Here is a 16,887-nt window from a genome sequence, read left to right as displayed (position 1 = left end):
AGTTTTTGTATTTTCATGACTTTTTTTTTCTTGACCATTGTTTTCTTGACTTTTCTGATGAAAGTATGCTTGAGTTTTTCCATAATAATGTCCTATCTGCATGTTAATTTTTTGATTTATTAATATGATTGTTCAATTTTCTCTAGCTTGAAGATGACATTATTGTCAAACAGAATTATTTTAATACTATAAAAAATTTTGCACTCCAACTTTCTTCTGAGGAATGGATGATTCTAGAATTTTCCCAGCTGGGCTTCATTGGTAAGAAAAGTATAAGATTTATCTACTTTTCAGAAAAATAATTGATTCTCAGAATCTTAAACCAATTGCTTTTTTTGATCTTAAATTTGCTTTTTTCCCCACTATGGGAATGGATTGTTTTTGAACATATGTCCGTTTCTTAGTTTGAAAAGATGAAAGTCAGCCCCAGACAGAGTTTGGAGTATCCAGAGACCAACACCGTGCCAGCCTCCGTCCTAGGAGCATGTCTGGTTTCTTCTCCTGACACCCAGCAGTTCCGTTGTCACCCCAGGATTGGCATTCAGAGAGGGTTCCTTTTTATTCACTTTGTTTTTTTCATTAATGGCTTGGGGTACTCGTTTAAGACCTTTTAGGTTTAATATTCCTAAATTAGCCAATGAAGAGAATATGCTTCAAGTTTCAGACTTGAAGGAAATTTATGTGTTTTTAAAAAGTACTCAGACATTTCACTTCCGATGTTATTTTAAAAAGTTAGGTCTTGGAACCTGGATCTCTGACCTTGTTGGTCACTCAGCTCAGAACTTATTTAAGATTCAGAAACATCTTGTGAAGGTTTCATTAAAAACACAATTGGGATTCCTTTTCATTGTTCTTTTTTATTTATTGATTTAGATAATTTTCTTTTTACCTAAACCTCTCTTGTTCCTTTCTTTATAGGAAGAATCTTAGTAAGACATGAAAGAAGACTCTGACTTGCTCTTTGACTCCTTTGAGCCAGTAGTGATAGATTTTGTAATAATGTCAGGAGGTCACTACTTCTGTGTATACCCAGGTGACAGCTTGAGCGAGTAGATGCCTAGCTAGAGCGAGTTTGTCTGTTTTTGATGGTGCAAGTGGGAGATAGGGGGATTTGTAGCTGAGAGCACTAGCTTTGATCAATGTACTTAGTGTTCAGATTTCACGTATGATTTTGATGACCTGTTTCTTTATTGTCTTTTCAGGTAAAATGTTCCAAGCGCCAGACCTCACTCTGATCGTAGAATTCATATTTATGTTCTATAAGGAGAAACCCATCGATTGGCTCCTGGACCACATTCTCTGGGTCAAAGTCTGTAACCCTGAAAAAGATGCAGTAAGTTAATTCTGCAGGAGGCGGGTGGGAGTTGCGACTCTATTTTGTTCTGAATGAATGTGGCTTTTGTGGGTTTTGGGGAGCCAGATTTGGCCAGTGACAGTTGAATGAGGCAGCTGGGAGAAGGCGGTGTTTCCACTGCTTGTGGTCTTTCTCAAATTGGTGAAAAATTCCAATGTTTCGAAGACTTTTAAAATATTGGGAAACCCCTTGAAGCAGGAAAGCCTGTTGCAGGACAGTGGCCTTTCTCTGTTCTGTTATTGGCTGTTAATACTGATCCCACCTGTCCTGTGGGTGTTTCAGTTTGTTTTCTTCTTATTCTCTGCCAATCCTCATTTTCCAAATACTTTGGGGACAAATCAGACTCTATCTGGAATAATGAATAAGATAGAAGTAATACCTATGCCAAAATAATAAGTCAAGGCACTTCTGGTGTCTGACTGCTAGCAACATAGCAGTGTGCTCACCTTTAGGATGAGGGTGGCAGATAAGTAAGTGAATGACAGCTTTTGCTTCAGACACTCAGACAGCAAATTCTTTCCAAAATTCTTAGTATAAAAAGTAAATAGAGGGTTGGGATTGTAGCTCAGTGGTAGAATGCTTGCCTTGCACTCATGAGGCCCTGGGTTCGATCCTCAGCACCGCATTAAAAAAAAAAAAAGATTTATTTCCTTGTCCAATTTGAATCATACCTCTGGGGGAATATAATTCTTCAACTTTTTATGTATTTGGTGTAAGCATAATCAAAATATAAACATGTCAATTCTTATCAATTGTAACACATAATGTTGAGTGAATATTCTAAGCCCTGTTGTTAGGGGGTTGCCTTATTTGTGAAATCTGGCTTCAGGCCCGTGTCCTGGGAGCTTTGATCATCCTGCCTGCTGGTTTTTAAGACTCTGCCTTCTGGGGTCCTTGAGATATTGTTGCGTTCTCTTTGTTTAAAAAACCAACAATAAAACCTACAAACAATAAATTCTTAGAGCAAATCATGGACCACAGAGAAGTAGTGGAGTATCTGTGAACTTTCTAACAGTAATTCAGCATATAAATTGATTTGAACAAACCATTTTTAAGATATAGGCCTTAAGTTATATTTTCTGTGTGACTTGCAGGATTTTTTATTATAGGACACAAAGCTGTTCACCACCTTCACATTCCAACAATGTGTGCCTCTTAGTACTTGCAGATTTTTTTATTTTATTATCTGATTTAAAGATATTTGGCAAATTCTTTATTACCTGATTTAAAGATATTTTGGAACCTCCAAAGTTGGTGCATTTTAACCTTCAAAATTAAATCTTTATTGACCTGCCTTGAAGGATGGGTGAAACCAGCCCTCTGCTCTTCCCTTAGCTGGGCTTATTGTTACCATTTTTTTAATATTTATTTTTCAATTTTCGGTGGACACAACATCTTTATTTCTATGTGGTGCTGAGGATTGAACCCAGTGCCCCGCACATGCCAGGCGAGCGCGATACCGCTTGAGCCACATCCCCAGCCCCTATTGTTGCCATTTTTAAACCCCGGATCATGGCCTTTTGTCAGGTGTGCAGCAATCTCTTCACACCTCAAAGGGGACCATAAAAATCACATGCTCTGGAATTGTGATTTCAGTGTTCTTCTAAAGGACTTCTCATTTTTCCAGATAAGGACAAGGTCTCACTTTATCATATAACAATAGCACTTTTTTTTTTTTTTAATATTTAGAAACATTGTGATAGACAGAAAGCAAACCTACGCATTCGCTTCAGACCGTCCCTTTTCCAACACGTTGGTCTGCATTCATCACTGTCGGGAAAAATTCAGAAACTCACGGTTAGTGATTTGATTGGATTTTCTCATGATGTACCATTTGTTGTTCAGTGTGTAGCTGGTAATTTTCTGCAGGTGTTGTTTAATGGCGTGTCTCTTTCCTGCTAGGATAAAGATTACATGAAACCATTACTTCTCAAGATCCATGTCAACCCTCCTGCCGAGGTGTCTACTTCCTTGAAGGTTTACCAAGGACACACACTGGAGAAAACGTACATGGGGGAGGATTTCTTCTGGGCCATCACCCCCATAGCTGGAGACTACATCTTGTTCAAATTTGATAAGCCAGTCAATGTCGAAAGGTCAGTGACTGTTTCTTGTTTTTGATGCAATGAGTGCTTTTTGAAAATTGGAAGCTGGACATTTTGGGCATCATGTTAGGAGACTGGGTCTTCTTTGAACCTTTGGCTTGGGCGGCTTCCTGCAGCGTGGCTCCTTCAGGGAGGGGAGCTGCTCCCCATCAGGTGGCACTCTGGTTCTCTGGTTTGTTTTATTGACACCTGTGGAGGGAAGGCACTCCCTGATAGGGTGGCCCCACTAGACCTGTGCTGATGCTGACTGGCTGGCTGGGGCAGGTGAGCCTTGTCCCTGTTTCCTGTGCCGTTGCCTGGCGTGCCACCCCTAAGTGGCCTTGGAGCCCTGTGGCATGGCCTGGTGAGTGCGGAAGCCAGCTCCTGCTCAGCCTTTGCAGCGCTCTTCCGTGTTTGGGTCTGAAGGTTATCTTGCCGGGCTGTGCTCCTCCTCATCCTTAGGCCCACAGCAGCCTTTGGAGGACTTTTGCTTCTGATCCTGGTGGCATTTCCAGGTTGCTGGCTTCTCTGGCTCTGAGTCTAGAACATATTAGTTGAAAGAAAACCTACCGTCCAGCCTGTTGTTCCCTGGACCCCCGATCCCTCGCGGGCTGATCTTCTCGCTGCCCTGGTCTTCTCGAGTCTCAGAGTCCAGGGCTTCAGTTGGGTTTAGAGGGAGGAAGAGGGAAGCTACCTGCATCTCGCCTTCCCAAGTGGAAGTCCCAGCGAGCAATTTGCTTTTGAAATCAGGAAAAGAAAGTAAGTTATTTTATGTATTGTGTTTTTATATATACATCTATGTTTTCTATATATAATATACTATTTAGCAAATGAAAAAGTGTCCATCAAAAATCTGATAAAGAAATTACATATTGGAGGTTAAATTTCTTTACAGCCAGTATTTTTGCAATAACCCTCTGTCAGGTAATTTTAACCTTACAGTTATTTGTGGTTGAGAGGACAATATAACATAGTGACACAGTTCTTCTGGAATTGTGGTGATAGGAATTTCCTACTGTGTGTGGAGCCCACCCATCCTAGGACAGAGAAAAGGAACCACTCCCTGATGGTGGATTATTTGCTAAGGGGGTGGGGAGTTGTAGTCGTCATTATAGAAATGATACATTGTAAAAATACTTCCAGATTGCATATGTGTTCCTTATTAAAAAATTTAAAAGTGTGAAGTGTCAGAAAAAAAAAATCCCTACCCCAAAGCCACCGTCATGTCTGGGTTGGCACGTTGTTTTTCTTGGTACTCCTGCTTTTTCTGTTCCGGTCTGTCCTGAGCATTTCAGTGACCACTTAACACCCCATAGATTCCTTCATCCATTGCTAAACTTCTAGTTGGTTTGGAGTTGTTCCGCAGTGAATTGTCACCTGGTTAACATCTCTGACTCAGTCTAAGCTCCAGATCACATTCACGTGCTCTTAATGTGGCTGCCCTCGCCCCCGCTTGGGCCTGTTTAGCAGATAGTGAAGGGTCTGCAGTTGTATGATCAGTGTTCCAAGTCAAGGTGCCTTCTGGAAAAGCAGCCCCAGATGCCGAGGTGGAAGGATCACTTAAACCCAGGAGTTCATTCTGGACAACAGAGTCAGTCTCTCTCTCTCTCTCTCTCTCTCTCTCTCTCTCTCTCTCTCTCTCTCTCTCTCTCTCTCACACACACACACACACACACACACACACACAGGTCTTTCTCATGGGAAAATGATAGGTATAATTCTGTGTGTAGTTTAAACATCAGTTGTCATCACAGGTGATTTTTGCTTACAAATACCCTTTTGTCAATCCTGTCATCACCTGTAACTTACACCTGGCTGATTATTTTTAACACGCAGGTGCTAAACTCATAAACTCCTTGAAATAGTGGAAGGTGGGAATATGTGTAGTAGGTGGAAGAAACTCACTCAGAAAACTAGTGAAAGTTACTCAAGGGATCAGGTCTCTGTGACTGCTAAGCCTAAACTTTTAATCAGTCACTGTAACTAACCCTAAGTTAGGTTTGTATTGAGATATACTTCCTGCTTCCTATCTGGTCCCATTCCTCCCACACTTACAAATACCCACTATTTAGTTCTGAGAATGTCATGCTCACACCAAGTGTGTGTTAGGTTTATCTCAGTATGTCGTGTAATTCATGATGTTTCAAATGTTTGAAATAGTGACACATGGTGTTCAGGGTTTGGAAGAAGCTCTTTTTAGTTTCATTCTCCTAATACTAAAATTATTTGTATTGCCTAAAATTAGTCTTTGAACTTGCTGTGACTAGCACTTTTTGTATGAAAACTTTCTCTAATAACCGACACACATTCTTCTGTCGCATTTCAGTTATCTCTTCCACAGTGGCAACCAGGAGCACCCAGGAGATATTCTGCTCAACACAACTGTTGAAGTTTTGCCACTTAAGGTACAACAATTCCTTCCTCTTTCCCTTTCCGAGGAATTAATCCCTGTAGCCCTGGTGTGAGGCTGTTCTTGTTAATGAGATGAAAGAACATCTCATGGTCTGTGGGACTCCAGTGGGGGTGATCTAAAATTGTCTTGAAATATTGAGCCCCGGCATATTGGCCCCTATCCTCATTCACAGAGCATTCATTTTGTTTTCTGTTGGAAAATAATGTGGACATTTGTTCTAGGAAAAAAAAAGACTGTTTATTTCAGTGTTTATTTGGAGTTTCTATTTTGAGTCTCCAGATACCACTGGGCATTTAAGTACCTGTTGGTGAATATACAAAATTAATTTATTTTTCTGTTAGGAATACCTGGTTTCTTTCAAGTCAACACACGTTCTTGACTGCTGTACAAGATTTAGTGTCTAATTTTCCAGCCATCAATGTTTTATATCCAGATTCAGATGATGGGTAAACAAAGCACCTTTACTGACCAGTGTTTTGGTGGCTGACACTGCTCTCTGGTGAGAGCTGCGCCCCAAGTGCCACTTGAGTTTGTGAAGACATTGTCATGACTCACGTCTGTTTCCATAGAAGCAATTACTTGTAAATTAATACTTTGGTTTTATTTCAGAGAGAAGGTTTGGAAATAAGCAAAGAAACCAAAGACAAACGATTAGAAGATGGCTATTTCAGAATAGGTAATACCTACTTTAGTACAATGTCTTTTATCTTTCTGAACCTATTCCTAAAGTAATTTCAAACTCTTATTAGCTGTTAAGCAACTTGAGATGGCGATTACCAGTGTGGGTTTGGCATCCAAGGCACCTTCACTGCCCCCCACGGGCCATGTCATTGCTGGTCCTCACCGACAGCGAGTCTGCGGCCACTGCCTCTTGCCCTTTGCCTCTTATTGCTACTGAGCCTCAGGTCTGTGTGGAGATGGCCAGAGACACTGGGCGGCCATCGCCACCTGTTCTGAGCACCTGTAACACCGGCATTTCTCCACTGGCCATTGCCGTCCTTGTTATCTGGTGGCTGAACTTCTCCTTTGGAGTCATGCTCTACACCCCCTCTCCCTACCTGAGACCCCAAGTTGCCCCATCTGTGAGGATGCCCTGTGCCCTCTGTGTCTATCTCAGAGCTGGGGCTGTGTTGGTCACCTCAGTGATGGTCCTGACAACAGTGTGGACCTTGGCAGAATCTTCAGTGACTTTCCCCTGTCAGAGTCCTTAGCCCCCATCCCCCTTCACTTCTTGTTTCCTTCCTCTTAGTCTTTGTATCTCCAAACCCAAGGCTGCTGTTCCTCCAGTCAGTGCCTCCTGCCCTATGTACAGCCGTGTAGCTGTTTCCTCTGTCTCAACTGATCCTTTGTGGTTTCTCCTCCTGATGAATGCCTCCCACTTCTGTTAGTTTTCTGTAGCTATGACAAAACACCTGTGGAAATCACCTTAGAAAGAGAACATTTTTGTTTGACTCACAGTTTTGTAGGTTTCCCTCCATGGTTGGTTGGCCTATTGCTTTAGGGCCTATGGTGGAGGCATTCGTCACGGTGGGAGTGTGTGACAGAGAAGCAGGGAGAGAGATTGGGAAATGATGGCTGTCCCAATGTCCCCTTCGGGCACGCTCCCTGTGACCTAACTTCCTTCTACTAAGCCCTACCAACTAAGGGTCCCACTACCTCCCAGGAGTGAGAGTTGGAGACCAAACCTGGAGCACGTGGGCCTTGGGGGGACATGTAAGGCCCACCCTGCAGCACCCTCCCTCACCAGCTCAGCGCCCCTCCTCTGCGTCACACCGTGCCCCGCTCCTCTGCTGTGTGACCCTCTCATTTCATAGCTCCTCTCTCTCGCCCTGGGGAGAGGGGCGAATTCAGTGGGATCAGTCTGGGTGGTTGCCTGTGCTCCTGTCACTTGGTAGATGCTGATTCAGTGAGGAGGAGACATTTCATTTTAAAACAGTTCCGTGCTTCACTAGGCCCCACCAGCTGGCGGCTGCACCACGTCCCAGTGCCACACCATGTCCCAGTGCCACACCACGTCCCAGTGCCACACCACACAGGCAGGGAGAAGGTTGGCCTGTAGGTCTGGAGGGCGAGGCCTTCCTCGGGCGCCCCCTAGAGCAGTTACCTGTGGTACGCGTCACCCAGCTGAGGAGGGGCTCCCCCGAGTGGTGCCCTGTGGTTCTGGCAGGCAGGATGACGCTGGTTGTCTTCGTGTGAGGGCCATCTATAGACGTGTATGCAAAACTAGTTGAGTATCCAGGACATTTTTGACCCCTGTTACCTACCAGCTATTTAATTTCTGAGAAAGCTGTTCTAGATTATGAAAGCAGCATAGGAAACAGAGACACGTGTGTTTAATAGCGCTGCAGACATTTGAAGACACTGACTGCCTGGACCATGAACTCACGTGTACTTAGACTCTGAAGACAACTTACGAGTTGTCAAACTGAGGACCTCGTGTAACTGAAAAGCCCTCAGAAATAAAGAGCGTTTGATGTTTGTCATCTGAGTATAAAAACTCTCCTGTAAGGCGTGCGCTGCAGTGAGTGGTGGTGTGAGGGCCTAACAGACCTTCCCCAAACAGCTGTCGCCGGTGAAGTCATTAAAAAAAAGTATTTAAAACTCAAGATTGTCGGGGGGTGGGGGGGAGGTGTACGTGAGAAGCTCTTATTCATGGGAATCTACTAAACCTCCAGTGTCCTGGGTCTGCAGTACTGAACCAGGCCCTCTCTGTCACCTCCCTGCCTGTGCTCAGTGGTAGGAGCTCTGCTCTGCCAGGTGCAGCCCAGAGCGCAGGGCTCTCCTGCCAGCTGCTAGGCTGGGGCTGAGTTCTGTCCTTGGGCTGCCACTGTCATTGTCGCCAACTCTGTTCTAGACGAGAGCAGCTCCAGTCTCTACCCAACCTCCACTCATGGGATAGAGATGGAAGCTCAGATCCAGGCAAGCAGGTAACAGGGCAGGGCCTGGCTGTCACCCTTGCTCAGCCTCCTTGTTCCCGTTAAACCAGGGTTTTGAGAGGAAACAGGATTGCCTCCCTGCTGCTGCCCACAGGAGGGGTCTGCACAAGTGCAGGAAGCGGAAGTGCCGTGCTCTTACTGGCAGGCCACGCCCTCCAGAGTGGCAGAGACCCCGGCAGCTCATGTTCAGGTTCCTCTTCTTTCTGGGTTCCCATGAATTTGAAGATTGAGTCCACAGAGCAGGAGGACGAGTGTAAGGGCAGGATGCATTGAAGAACAGGAGCAGGACTCCTGCGGTGCCCAGAGGACCCGCCCAGTGTGCCCTCGGTTCACTGCTGCTGGTCCACCTTAATTAGGGTTTGAAAAATGTATCAATGCTGTTGGTCCAAGTTTATGCTAAGTAGGGTTTGAAAGATAGTAATGCTATTGGCCTTGTGTGCAGCGGCTCCTGCAGCAGGTGTCCGTACCTTGCCCAGGCCTGGCCACCGAAGGACAACAGTGGGCATGCCTCAGGCCCTCTGCCTGTGTGGCGGGCTTCGCGTGATAGTAGTCCATACTGGCTGCGTGCATCCGGCTGACCCACCCTGGCCCCCACTCTGCTGCTCAGCAGGGACCAGTAGGCCACTCGCACGGCTTGGCAGCTAGAAAGCCACGTCACTAGCACACTGGGAAGTGATCCCAGAATACCAAAAGCTGCCACAGTCGGCCTTCTGCTCACAAAGCAGGTATCACTCGAACTAGAGGGGCGTTCTCCCTGCTGGAGACGGTGGGGGCGGGGTGGGGTGCAGATTTTGCCCTGGGTAGAGGCAGACCAGAAGGACAGGGTGCTCCTCAGCCTTCCCTCTGGGGCCCAATTTGGAACAGAACTTGGGAAAGTTCAAGGCTAAGGGCACCATGGACTGTGGTAGAGAAGTGGGTTGTAAAAAAGTGGAGGACGGTGGCTATGTACAGGGCAGCCTGGAGCTCAGCTGGACACTCACCAAGGAGAGCCGGGAAAGAGCACAGAGGAGCCCCCTTAGGCGGGAGCCAGTGCCCAGGGTGGCCTGCAGAGGGGCCCGAATCCAGTTACCATTCACATTTACAGTAGATAGGCTCCCATACTACAGGTCCAGCAGTGATTTGGGACCTCTGTATTAGTAAAAAAGATATTTCTATATTTCAAAATCCTCCTTAGAACACCCATAGTATACAGAAATGTTACTTGTTTTTATATATTGAATTTCATCAATGAAGAATTTGTGGGAGTTTTTCTTTTTATATTAGTACCTGCCTCCTTTCCTCAGTTTTCCTGGTGGCTCACAGAGACTGCCCTTTATGGAGAACATTTGCTAGCCCTTGGCTTAGAATGACTTTGACCCTGAAGGAACCATTTTCTCATCACTTGTGAAAGCATGCTGTTTTTTTTTTTTTTGTTGTTGTTGTTGTTTTGTTCTTTGTGAAGGTATTCCTTACAGCAAGAAAAATTTAATAGCGTGTCCCCTTGACAGAAGATCCTGGCTTCACTCCTTCTCTAGGAGAGCCATTTCAGCTTGTCATTTCTGGTGGCATTACAAATGGACACTGTAGATGAGGTGTTCCTTCACAGCCCCTTCCAGACAAGTCCTTGAAAGAACACATGTGCCTTGAGCCCCTGCTCAAGGCCAGCCTCTGCTCTTGACCTGATTCAAACACTGAGGTTGGTTATGCCGGACTTAACCTTGAAGGCAATCAGATGGAGTCACATAGGTCTTACTTTGGCAAGGTTTTCCAAGTCACAATTTGCTAAAATGTTGGTGATGCAGGAACACACATTTTTGTTTTGTTTTTTTAATTTAAAAGTATAGTTCTACCTAATTAAATAGGTTTCTTCCAATGTCTTGAAGCATACCCTACTTGAAAACTCTTAAAGCTGAGTGAAAGGAGGAGAGGGGGGAAAGACATCCAGGCCCTGACTGGAGACACTGGACAGAAACATTTTGGTGGGTTCCTGTCCCGTCTTCAGTCAGGGATGTTTCATGTGTGGCTGTCACAGACTGTCCAGCAAGTATTGATTTTTGTTTTGAAGGAAAGTTTGAGAACGGTGTCGCGGAGGGAATGGTAGATCCTAGCCTCAACCCCATCTCGGCCTTTCGCCTGTCAGTCATTCAGAACTCTGCTGTCTGGGCCATTCTTAACGAGGTAAGAATACACTAATCAGTGAAGCCACTTAGATGCTGAGTTTTTATTAGTTTGATATTTCATGTAAGGCCTTTTTGGAGTTGAGCATTAACTAACTGCCTTATACTTTTCACTATTTTGTGTTTCAGATTCATATTAAAAAAATCACTAATTGATCATCTAAGAAACCAACACGTTTTTTCCTGGTGACTCTGTTAAAGATAGTTAAGCATGTACCTTTTTTTTTTTTTTTTTTTCCAAACTTGAACACTACCTCTGTGAATCTACTGTAGATAAGACGACTGCTGTTTCCACTTGGAAAGCGAATCTCCCGAAGATAATTGTATTCATTTGAACTATGCTCTTCTCCAATTTTAACTTGATACAAACATTTTACAATTATGACAGCCTGTTAATAGGACTTGTACTGTTTTGGTATTATACTAATACATACGAGTTGTACATATTGTTACATTCCTTAAATTTGAGAAAACTAATGTTAAATACATTTTATGAAGGGGGTACTTTTGAAGTTCATTTATTTTACTATTATAGACCCTCTTTTATAGATTATCAGGGATTATATATAAATATATAAATATACATAAAATGTATGGAATTAATTTATTAGAAACACTTAAGGAGTACATATTTTTGTGCAGTAAATTTTTGAATCAGTACTTTTCTTGAGAACCAGTTACCTTGCTTTTTTAAGTTCTTTCTATATTTTTCTTTCAAAATGCAAACATTACAAATCAATGCCATTTTTCAAATGCACTGCCATTTAAGATTGATTATAGATGGATTTCTTAACTGAAGTACTTTTATAATCACAGCGATTCTAAACAAAATATTTTCAAAGGCATTTATCATTCCTTAAAGCCAAGATTTTAAAGACCAACATCCTTCTTGAGGGTTGCTTTACTATACTGCGTGTGGTATGTAGCCACAGAAAATCAGTCTGAGGACTCTCAGTGTGCGGGTGTGACGGCGCCAACCTGAATCGCCACGGACTCACTCGCTAAGTCTCTGGTAGGGAAGGTGGCAGACCCTTCCTTCCTTTTTAATCTTTGTCTGTAATCCATGAGTTATATGCATTCTCTTTTCTTGTTGAACCTTTTATATCTGCTCTCATTTCTGAGTTAATGTTTTTAGGTAATGCTATTGTATAGGTCATGATGTGTATAATTTTAAAGAAAAACAAAATTATTATATAGATTTGTGGCAAAAGGTAGTATAGCAGTTGTATGTTTTCCCAGAATGCTTTATTCTGCTGCATTGTGATCTGACCTGTTTCCAGAGCAATCATCACCTTCAGCGGCAGTTCCACATCCTGTCACTGCGGCCAGCAGAGTGTGTCACCGGCTTCAGCCATCGACGGTCTCCACAGAGTACTTCCCTTTCAAACAGTTAGGAGCTGTCGAGCCAGCCAGGCCACTCCAGCCACCCAGGGTTACAGTGTGTGGCAGGTGTTTACAGGTGGATCCCCTGAGCTTTCTGAGGGGCCCTGACTGAGGCCGAGGGCTGGTGACCTCTGGCCTGGAGTTTACTGCTGCCCAGTATGTGGGATGCATGGCGTCCAACGCTGCCCTTGCTGTGCCAGATGAAGGGGAGGCTGGGAAATGCCCATCAGGTTCTGTTGTCCCGCTCTGTTGTAGAATGTTTAGTTTCCTTGGTCAGCAAACCTACCATGTGGCCCAGGATTTGATGTCAGATTTCAGTTGAAGTTTTTAAATTCCCCATCGCAGAGCCTATCAGCAAATTTCTTTCAAAACAGGGACTTGCCTTTTGTTGTAAATGTAGGCACCACCTTGGCATTCTGAACCACTACTGAAGCAGCTAAAAATCTGTGCAGATGGAGACCCCCAGGGTCCCTGGTTCCTCAGTAGCAACTGGGACTTCAGAAGGAAAGCCAGCCTAGGAGGACAAAGTGCTGTAGCTCCCCGGGCCACTAGTTAGGGCTTCTTAAAGACTGGGCCCAGCCAGCGCAGCTCCCACCCCAGCCTCTGCTCCTCTCTCCAGTTCCTGGAATTCTTTCCATCATTCACGGAGACTCTCCTTCCTCCCATGGCTTTGTTCCCTGTTTCTAGAATGTGTCCGGCACATGGAAGGTGTGGTCGCCTCTGAGCATGTGAACCAGCTGTGCCAGCCTCTTCCCTCCCTCTGCTCCCTTGGCCTTTCACCCTCCCACCATGCACACGCATCTCCCTGCCTAGTTGTGACTGACGTGTCGTCTCTGAGCTCCTGCAGCCAGCCTGCGCCTCATTTCCTCTCTGTCTGTCCTTCACTGCAGCAGTGGACTCGCCTGGCCTCAGCATTAGTTGCTCCTCCTTTCCACCAGGTCCTCCGCTAGGCAATTGAGAGCAATCTTGCTTTCCCCAAGCAAGAATTTATAGTGGTGGCCCTGACGGGTAGCAGAGGGCCAAGAACACTTGGAACCAGAGTACCTGAACTTGACACTGAACCACTTGTACCAAATAATGAATGGGGAAAATGTCACTAATATGTTAGTCCCACCACCTGACATGGATTGGCATCTGGTGTGTATTCCAGGTTAACTATTCAGACTCCTGAGCAGTGCATGCCTGCCTAGGCACTAGTCACTAGACGCACAGTAGCTTTTTAAGTTAATAAAAAATTTAGTTCTGCAGTTGAACTTGCAACGTTTCCAGTGCTTTGTGGCCACATGTGACTAGTGGCTACTACATTGGCCCTAGAGATATAGAACATTTCCATCATTGCAGAAAGTTCTGATGGGCATTACTGTGTGGAGTACAATGTGAACACTTTAGAAACCAGAATTAAAGGATTCTGAGGACAGGGTTAAAAGCAGATGGGCGTACGCTATAATGCAATGAGTATTTGGGGCGAAAAGAGAAAGTCGAGGACCAATTTCTAGCACCTAAGATCCAGGCTTTCTTGGTTTGGATCCAGACGGGCTAGACATACATGTATATATTCAACTCTTAGAGATGTCTTTGAACCAAGGTTCTGTGCAGCTTTTCAGATCAGCAGCTGAACTAAAAAATTAGAAGGTACAGTTATTTTAAAAGCCATGAACAAATTTGTAAAGGCTTCTTTTAAATCTTTCATAATAATAAAAAACAAAATTGTCTCCCAACAGTACTGTCCCTCAAAGAAGTTTGGTGATATGAAAATAGCATGTCTGGGGAGATTGCTCCAGTTAATAGCAGTGTGTTTAGTAGACAGAATTCTAAGAGTGACTCCCTCCCTGGGACCTTGTATCATATCCTCCCCTTTGAGTGTGGGTGGAACTGTATGATCCATGATTATGCAATGTTATGTAGCAAAAGATTATCTGGAGGCGACTAATCCAGTCTCCTGAGCCCTTTAAAAGCAGTTTTCTAAGTCTGGTAGCCCAAGTTATAGACTCCAAGCAGAACTCCAACGCTAGGCAACTGAGTGGAGGGGGTCACAGGGGAAGGAATACCGGCAGCCTCCAGGAGCCAGGAGGCTTTGGCTGCCAGCGAAGAAAATGAGATGTACAGCCCTATAGCCACAGGAACTGACTCGGGCCACAAGCTCATACATGGGCTTGGAAATGGATTTGTTTCCACATAAGAACCCAGCCTGGCCAAGCACCTCGATCCTAGCTTTGTGGGACCCTAATTGGAGAACTCGAGTCTGCTGTGACTTCTGACCTGCAGAACTGTAGGATAGTAAATGGGTGGAGTTTTAGGTTGCTACATTTGTGGTAGTTGCTGTACAGCAATAGAAAATGTCATTTAGAAGAGGTAAGGAGGAGACGACTTCGTACCTGATTGTCTGTAGTATGTTGGGTATTTCTTGATTTAAAAAAAAAAAAGTGCACGAATAGTCTCTACTAGTAAATTGTAGTCCTGGGCCTCAGCTAGGATGTTTTGTGCCAGAGATCTCAGTCTTTGTTGGAAGTTTGTTGGTAAAATGTAATGTTTTATACAAGAACTGTTAGAACGAGATTATAGGAATCGAAATGTGAGGAGCCTTTTTTTCTAGGTGAGATATTCATGATTTAGAATAGACTGCTCTGAACCTGTCAGAAGTATACAAAAGAATAAACAGTGGTATTCCAGGACACCAAATTAAGAGAAAAATAACTCCTCCTTATATGTAGAGATTACATAGTAATTTATTCTGTTATGAGGGACTTATTTTTTTTAATCAAAACTTTATTACCTAGCACAGATCAAACCCTATTTGTGCCAACCCCATTTTTGTACTTTGAGAATGTTTTCCAAAATACCTCTCTGCTTTCAAGCCGTTAATTGCAAATGGGGTTCACTTTTAGTTTGGTTTATCCATTAATTTTTGTGCTCATCTTTACTATGTTGCCATACCCTTGATTTAAGAATAAGGAAATTAGAAACTACAAACTTTCAAGATTGCAAATGTGTCATCATCACATCTTTGTGTTAAAAGGAAACTTAGATTTCCAGCTCAATCCCTTTATAAAAGCAACTTTTCCAAGCTATGTAGCAGTATTTATAATGTGTAAAATTTAGTTTGATAGTGTGAAATTTTAAATTCTTAATCTTAACAGATATATGCTAACTAGTATGCTTACTTTATTTCTTTAATGCATGTCAACATACGATGCTAAAAAGACTACTAAAGCAGTATTAGGAAAAGCAGCCAAGTGAGGGTTTGTCACCCAAACCCTGTGTCATCGTTATATTAAACTCTTCCCACCTTTGGCACCCCCTTCTCCGGTTTGGGCACCAATCAGACCATTGTCAAAGAACAGACAGAGGAAGAGCTGGCGCTCTGGGTTGTTGGAACTGAGAGGAAGGAGATGTTCAAGACAGTAGGGTGGGCTAGGGTGCAGATCCGGGGTAGAGCACTGGCCTGTGTGTGCCAGGTCCCGGGGTCCTGCCCCTGGCACTGTAGGGAAAAAAGGCAGTGAAGTGAGCTGGGAAGGAGGCAGAGCACTGTGCCCACAGTTAATGCTGCAGTCCAATGTCCAGGGCAGCGGTGCTAACGGCTCTGACTGAGGACTGTGAACGCTGGAATACCCTCAGACGTCAGGCAGGCTCTTTTGTACCGCTCGCTCCTAGGTGTTTCACTGTATTAGTAATTAGCAGCTGTCCCAGAATCAAAGGTTGGTTTGTACCTTACCCTGATTAGCATCCCGTTATTTGTTCAAAGTGCTCGATGTCTGCTCAACTTTGGTAAAAATCTCTTGAAGACATTCTCTCTGAGCCTTAAAAATGGCGGATATCGACAGTACTGTAAGATGCACTGCCAGCAGATTTGATATTTTCATTTCGGTATAGCCAGTGATGTTTTCTAAGGAAGATTTAAAGTCTGCTAAGCCTAACAGTTGTGTTTCCTTCATGGAATGAAGAACTAAGCATGTCTCATTCAGAGCACTTTCCTTGGAAAGGCTGTCTTTGCATTTGGGGATGTTTCTGGAGGCATCCCTTGGAGAAGCTGCCTGAACAATCTCTGCCAGGTTGTACCAGATGTTTTTTTTTCTTCCTAAATGTACATATTTTCCTTAATGTCTAGATGTGTTGAACGGTTAATATCTGTAGTAATATTTTAGGTACCTATTGGATTTTTAAAGGAAGAATATTTATTTTCAATTTGCTGCTATAATTGAAAACCTAATAACTGGTCCTGTTGACTGTGCCTTTCATCACTGTTTCTCTGTGCCACAACTGTTCATGTGTATTTGAAATAAAGAGATTTAAAAAGCCGTGCTGATTCAAGATTTCTTCTAATAAAATTAGCACTGAAAGGAATTTCTTTTCAGTTAGAAACAGGAGTGGATCCTATGTGTTTTGAAAAGGGTATAGCCCTGCTGTCAGACCCAGATGGCCACTGTTTACACAGGTGTTTGCTTAGCCCCCAGCACTGCCTCAGGCTAGTGTATAGTGGGAGTTTGTGCTTTGTGCCCTCCTTTCTCGGCAAGCCACACTGTCAGTGACAACAGAGCCTCTACTACGCAGCTGCACCTCAGGT

General features: G+C 43.9%; 1 protein-coding gene across 7 annotated transcripts in view; it reads left to right on the top strand.

The window, feature by feature from the left end:
* Positions 1-16,621, top strand: part of Mgat4a (alpha-1,3-mannosyl-glycoprotein 4-beta-N-acetylglucosaminyltransferase A) — a 92,882-nt gene extending 76,261 nt beyond the window's left edge. For all 7 annotated transcript variants that reach the window (XM_078028521.1, XM_078028520.1, XM_078028519.1 and 4 more), the window contains 8 exons: positions 147-261; positions 1,203-1,333; positions 3,044-3,151; positions 3,257-3,450; positions 5,765-5,843; positions 6,461-6,527; positions 10,832-10,944; positions 11,073-16,621. In XM_078028521.1, coding sequence (XP_077884647.1) covers positions 147-261; positions 1,203-1,333; positions 3,044-3,151; positions 3,257-3,450; positions 5,765-5,843; positions 6,461-6,527; positions 10,832-10,944; positions 11,073-11,099 — 834 coding nt within the window. In that variant the 3' untranslated portion in view covers positions 11,100-16,621. The remainder of the gene's footprint in view (positions 1-146; positions 262-1,202; positions 1,334-3,043; positions 3,152-3,256; positions 3,451-5,764; positions 5,844-6,460; positions 6,528-10,831; positions 10,945-11,072) is intronic.
* The last annotated feature ends 266 nt before the right edge of the window (positions 16,622-16,887 follow it).

The sequence above is a fragment of the Ictidomys tridecemlineatus genome, chromosome 12 (assembly GCF_052094955.1).
Source record: "Ictidomys tridecemlineatus isolate mIctTri1 chromosome 12, mIctTri1.hap1, whole genome shotgun sequence".
NCBI lineage: Eukaryota > Metazoa > Chordata > Mammalia > Rodentia > Sciuridae > Ictidomys > Ictidomys tridecemlineatus.
This window is presented reverse-complemented; position numbering and strand designations above follow the sequence as displayed.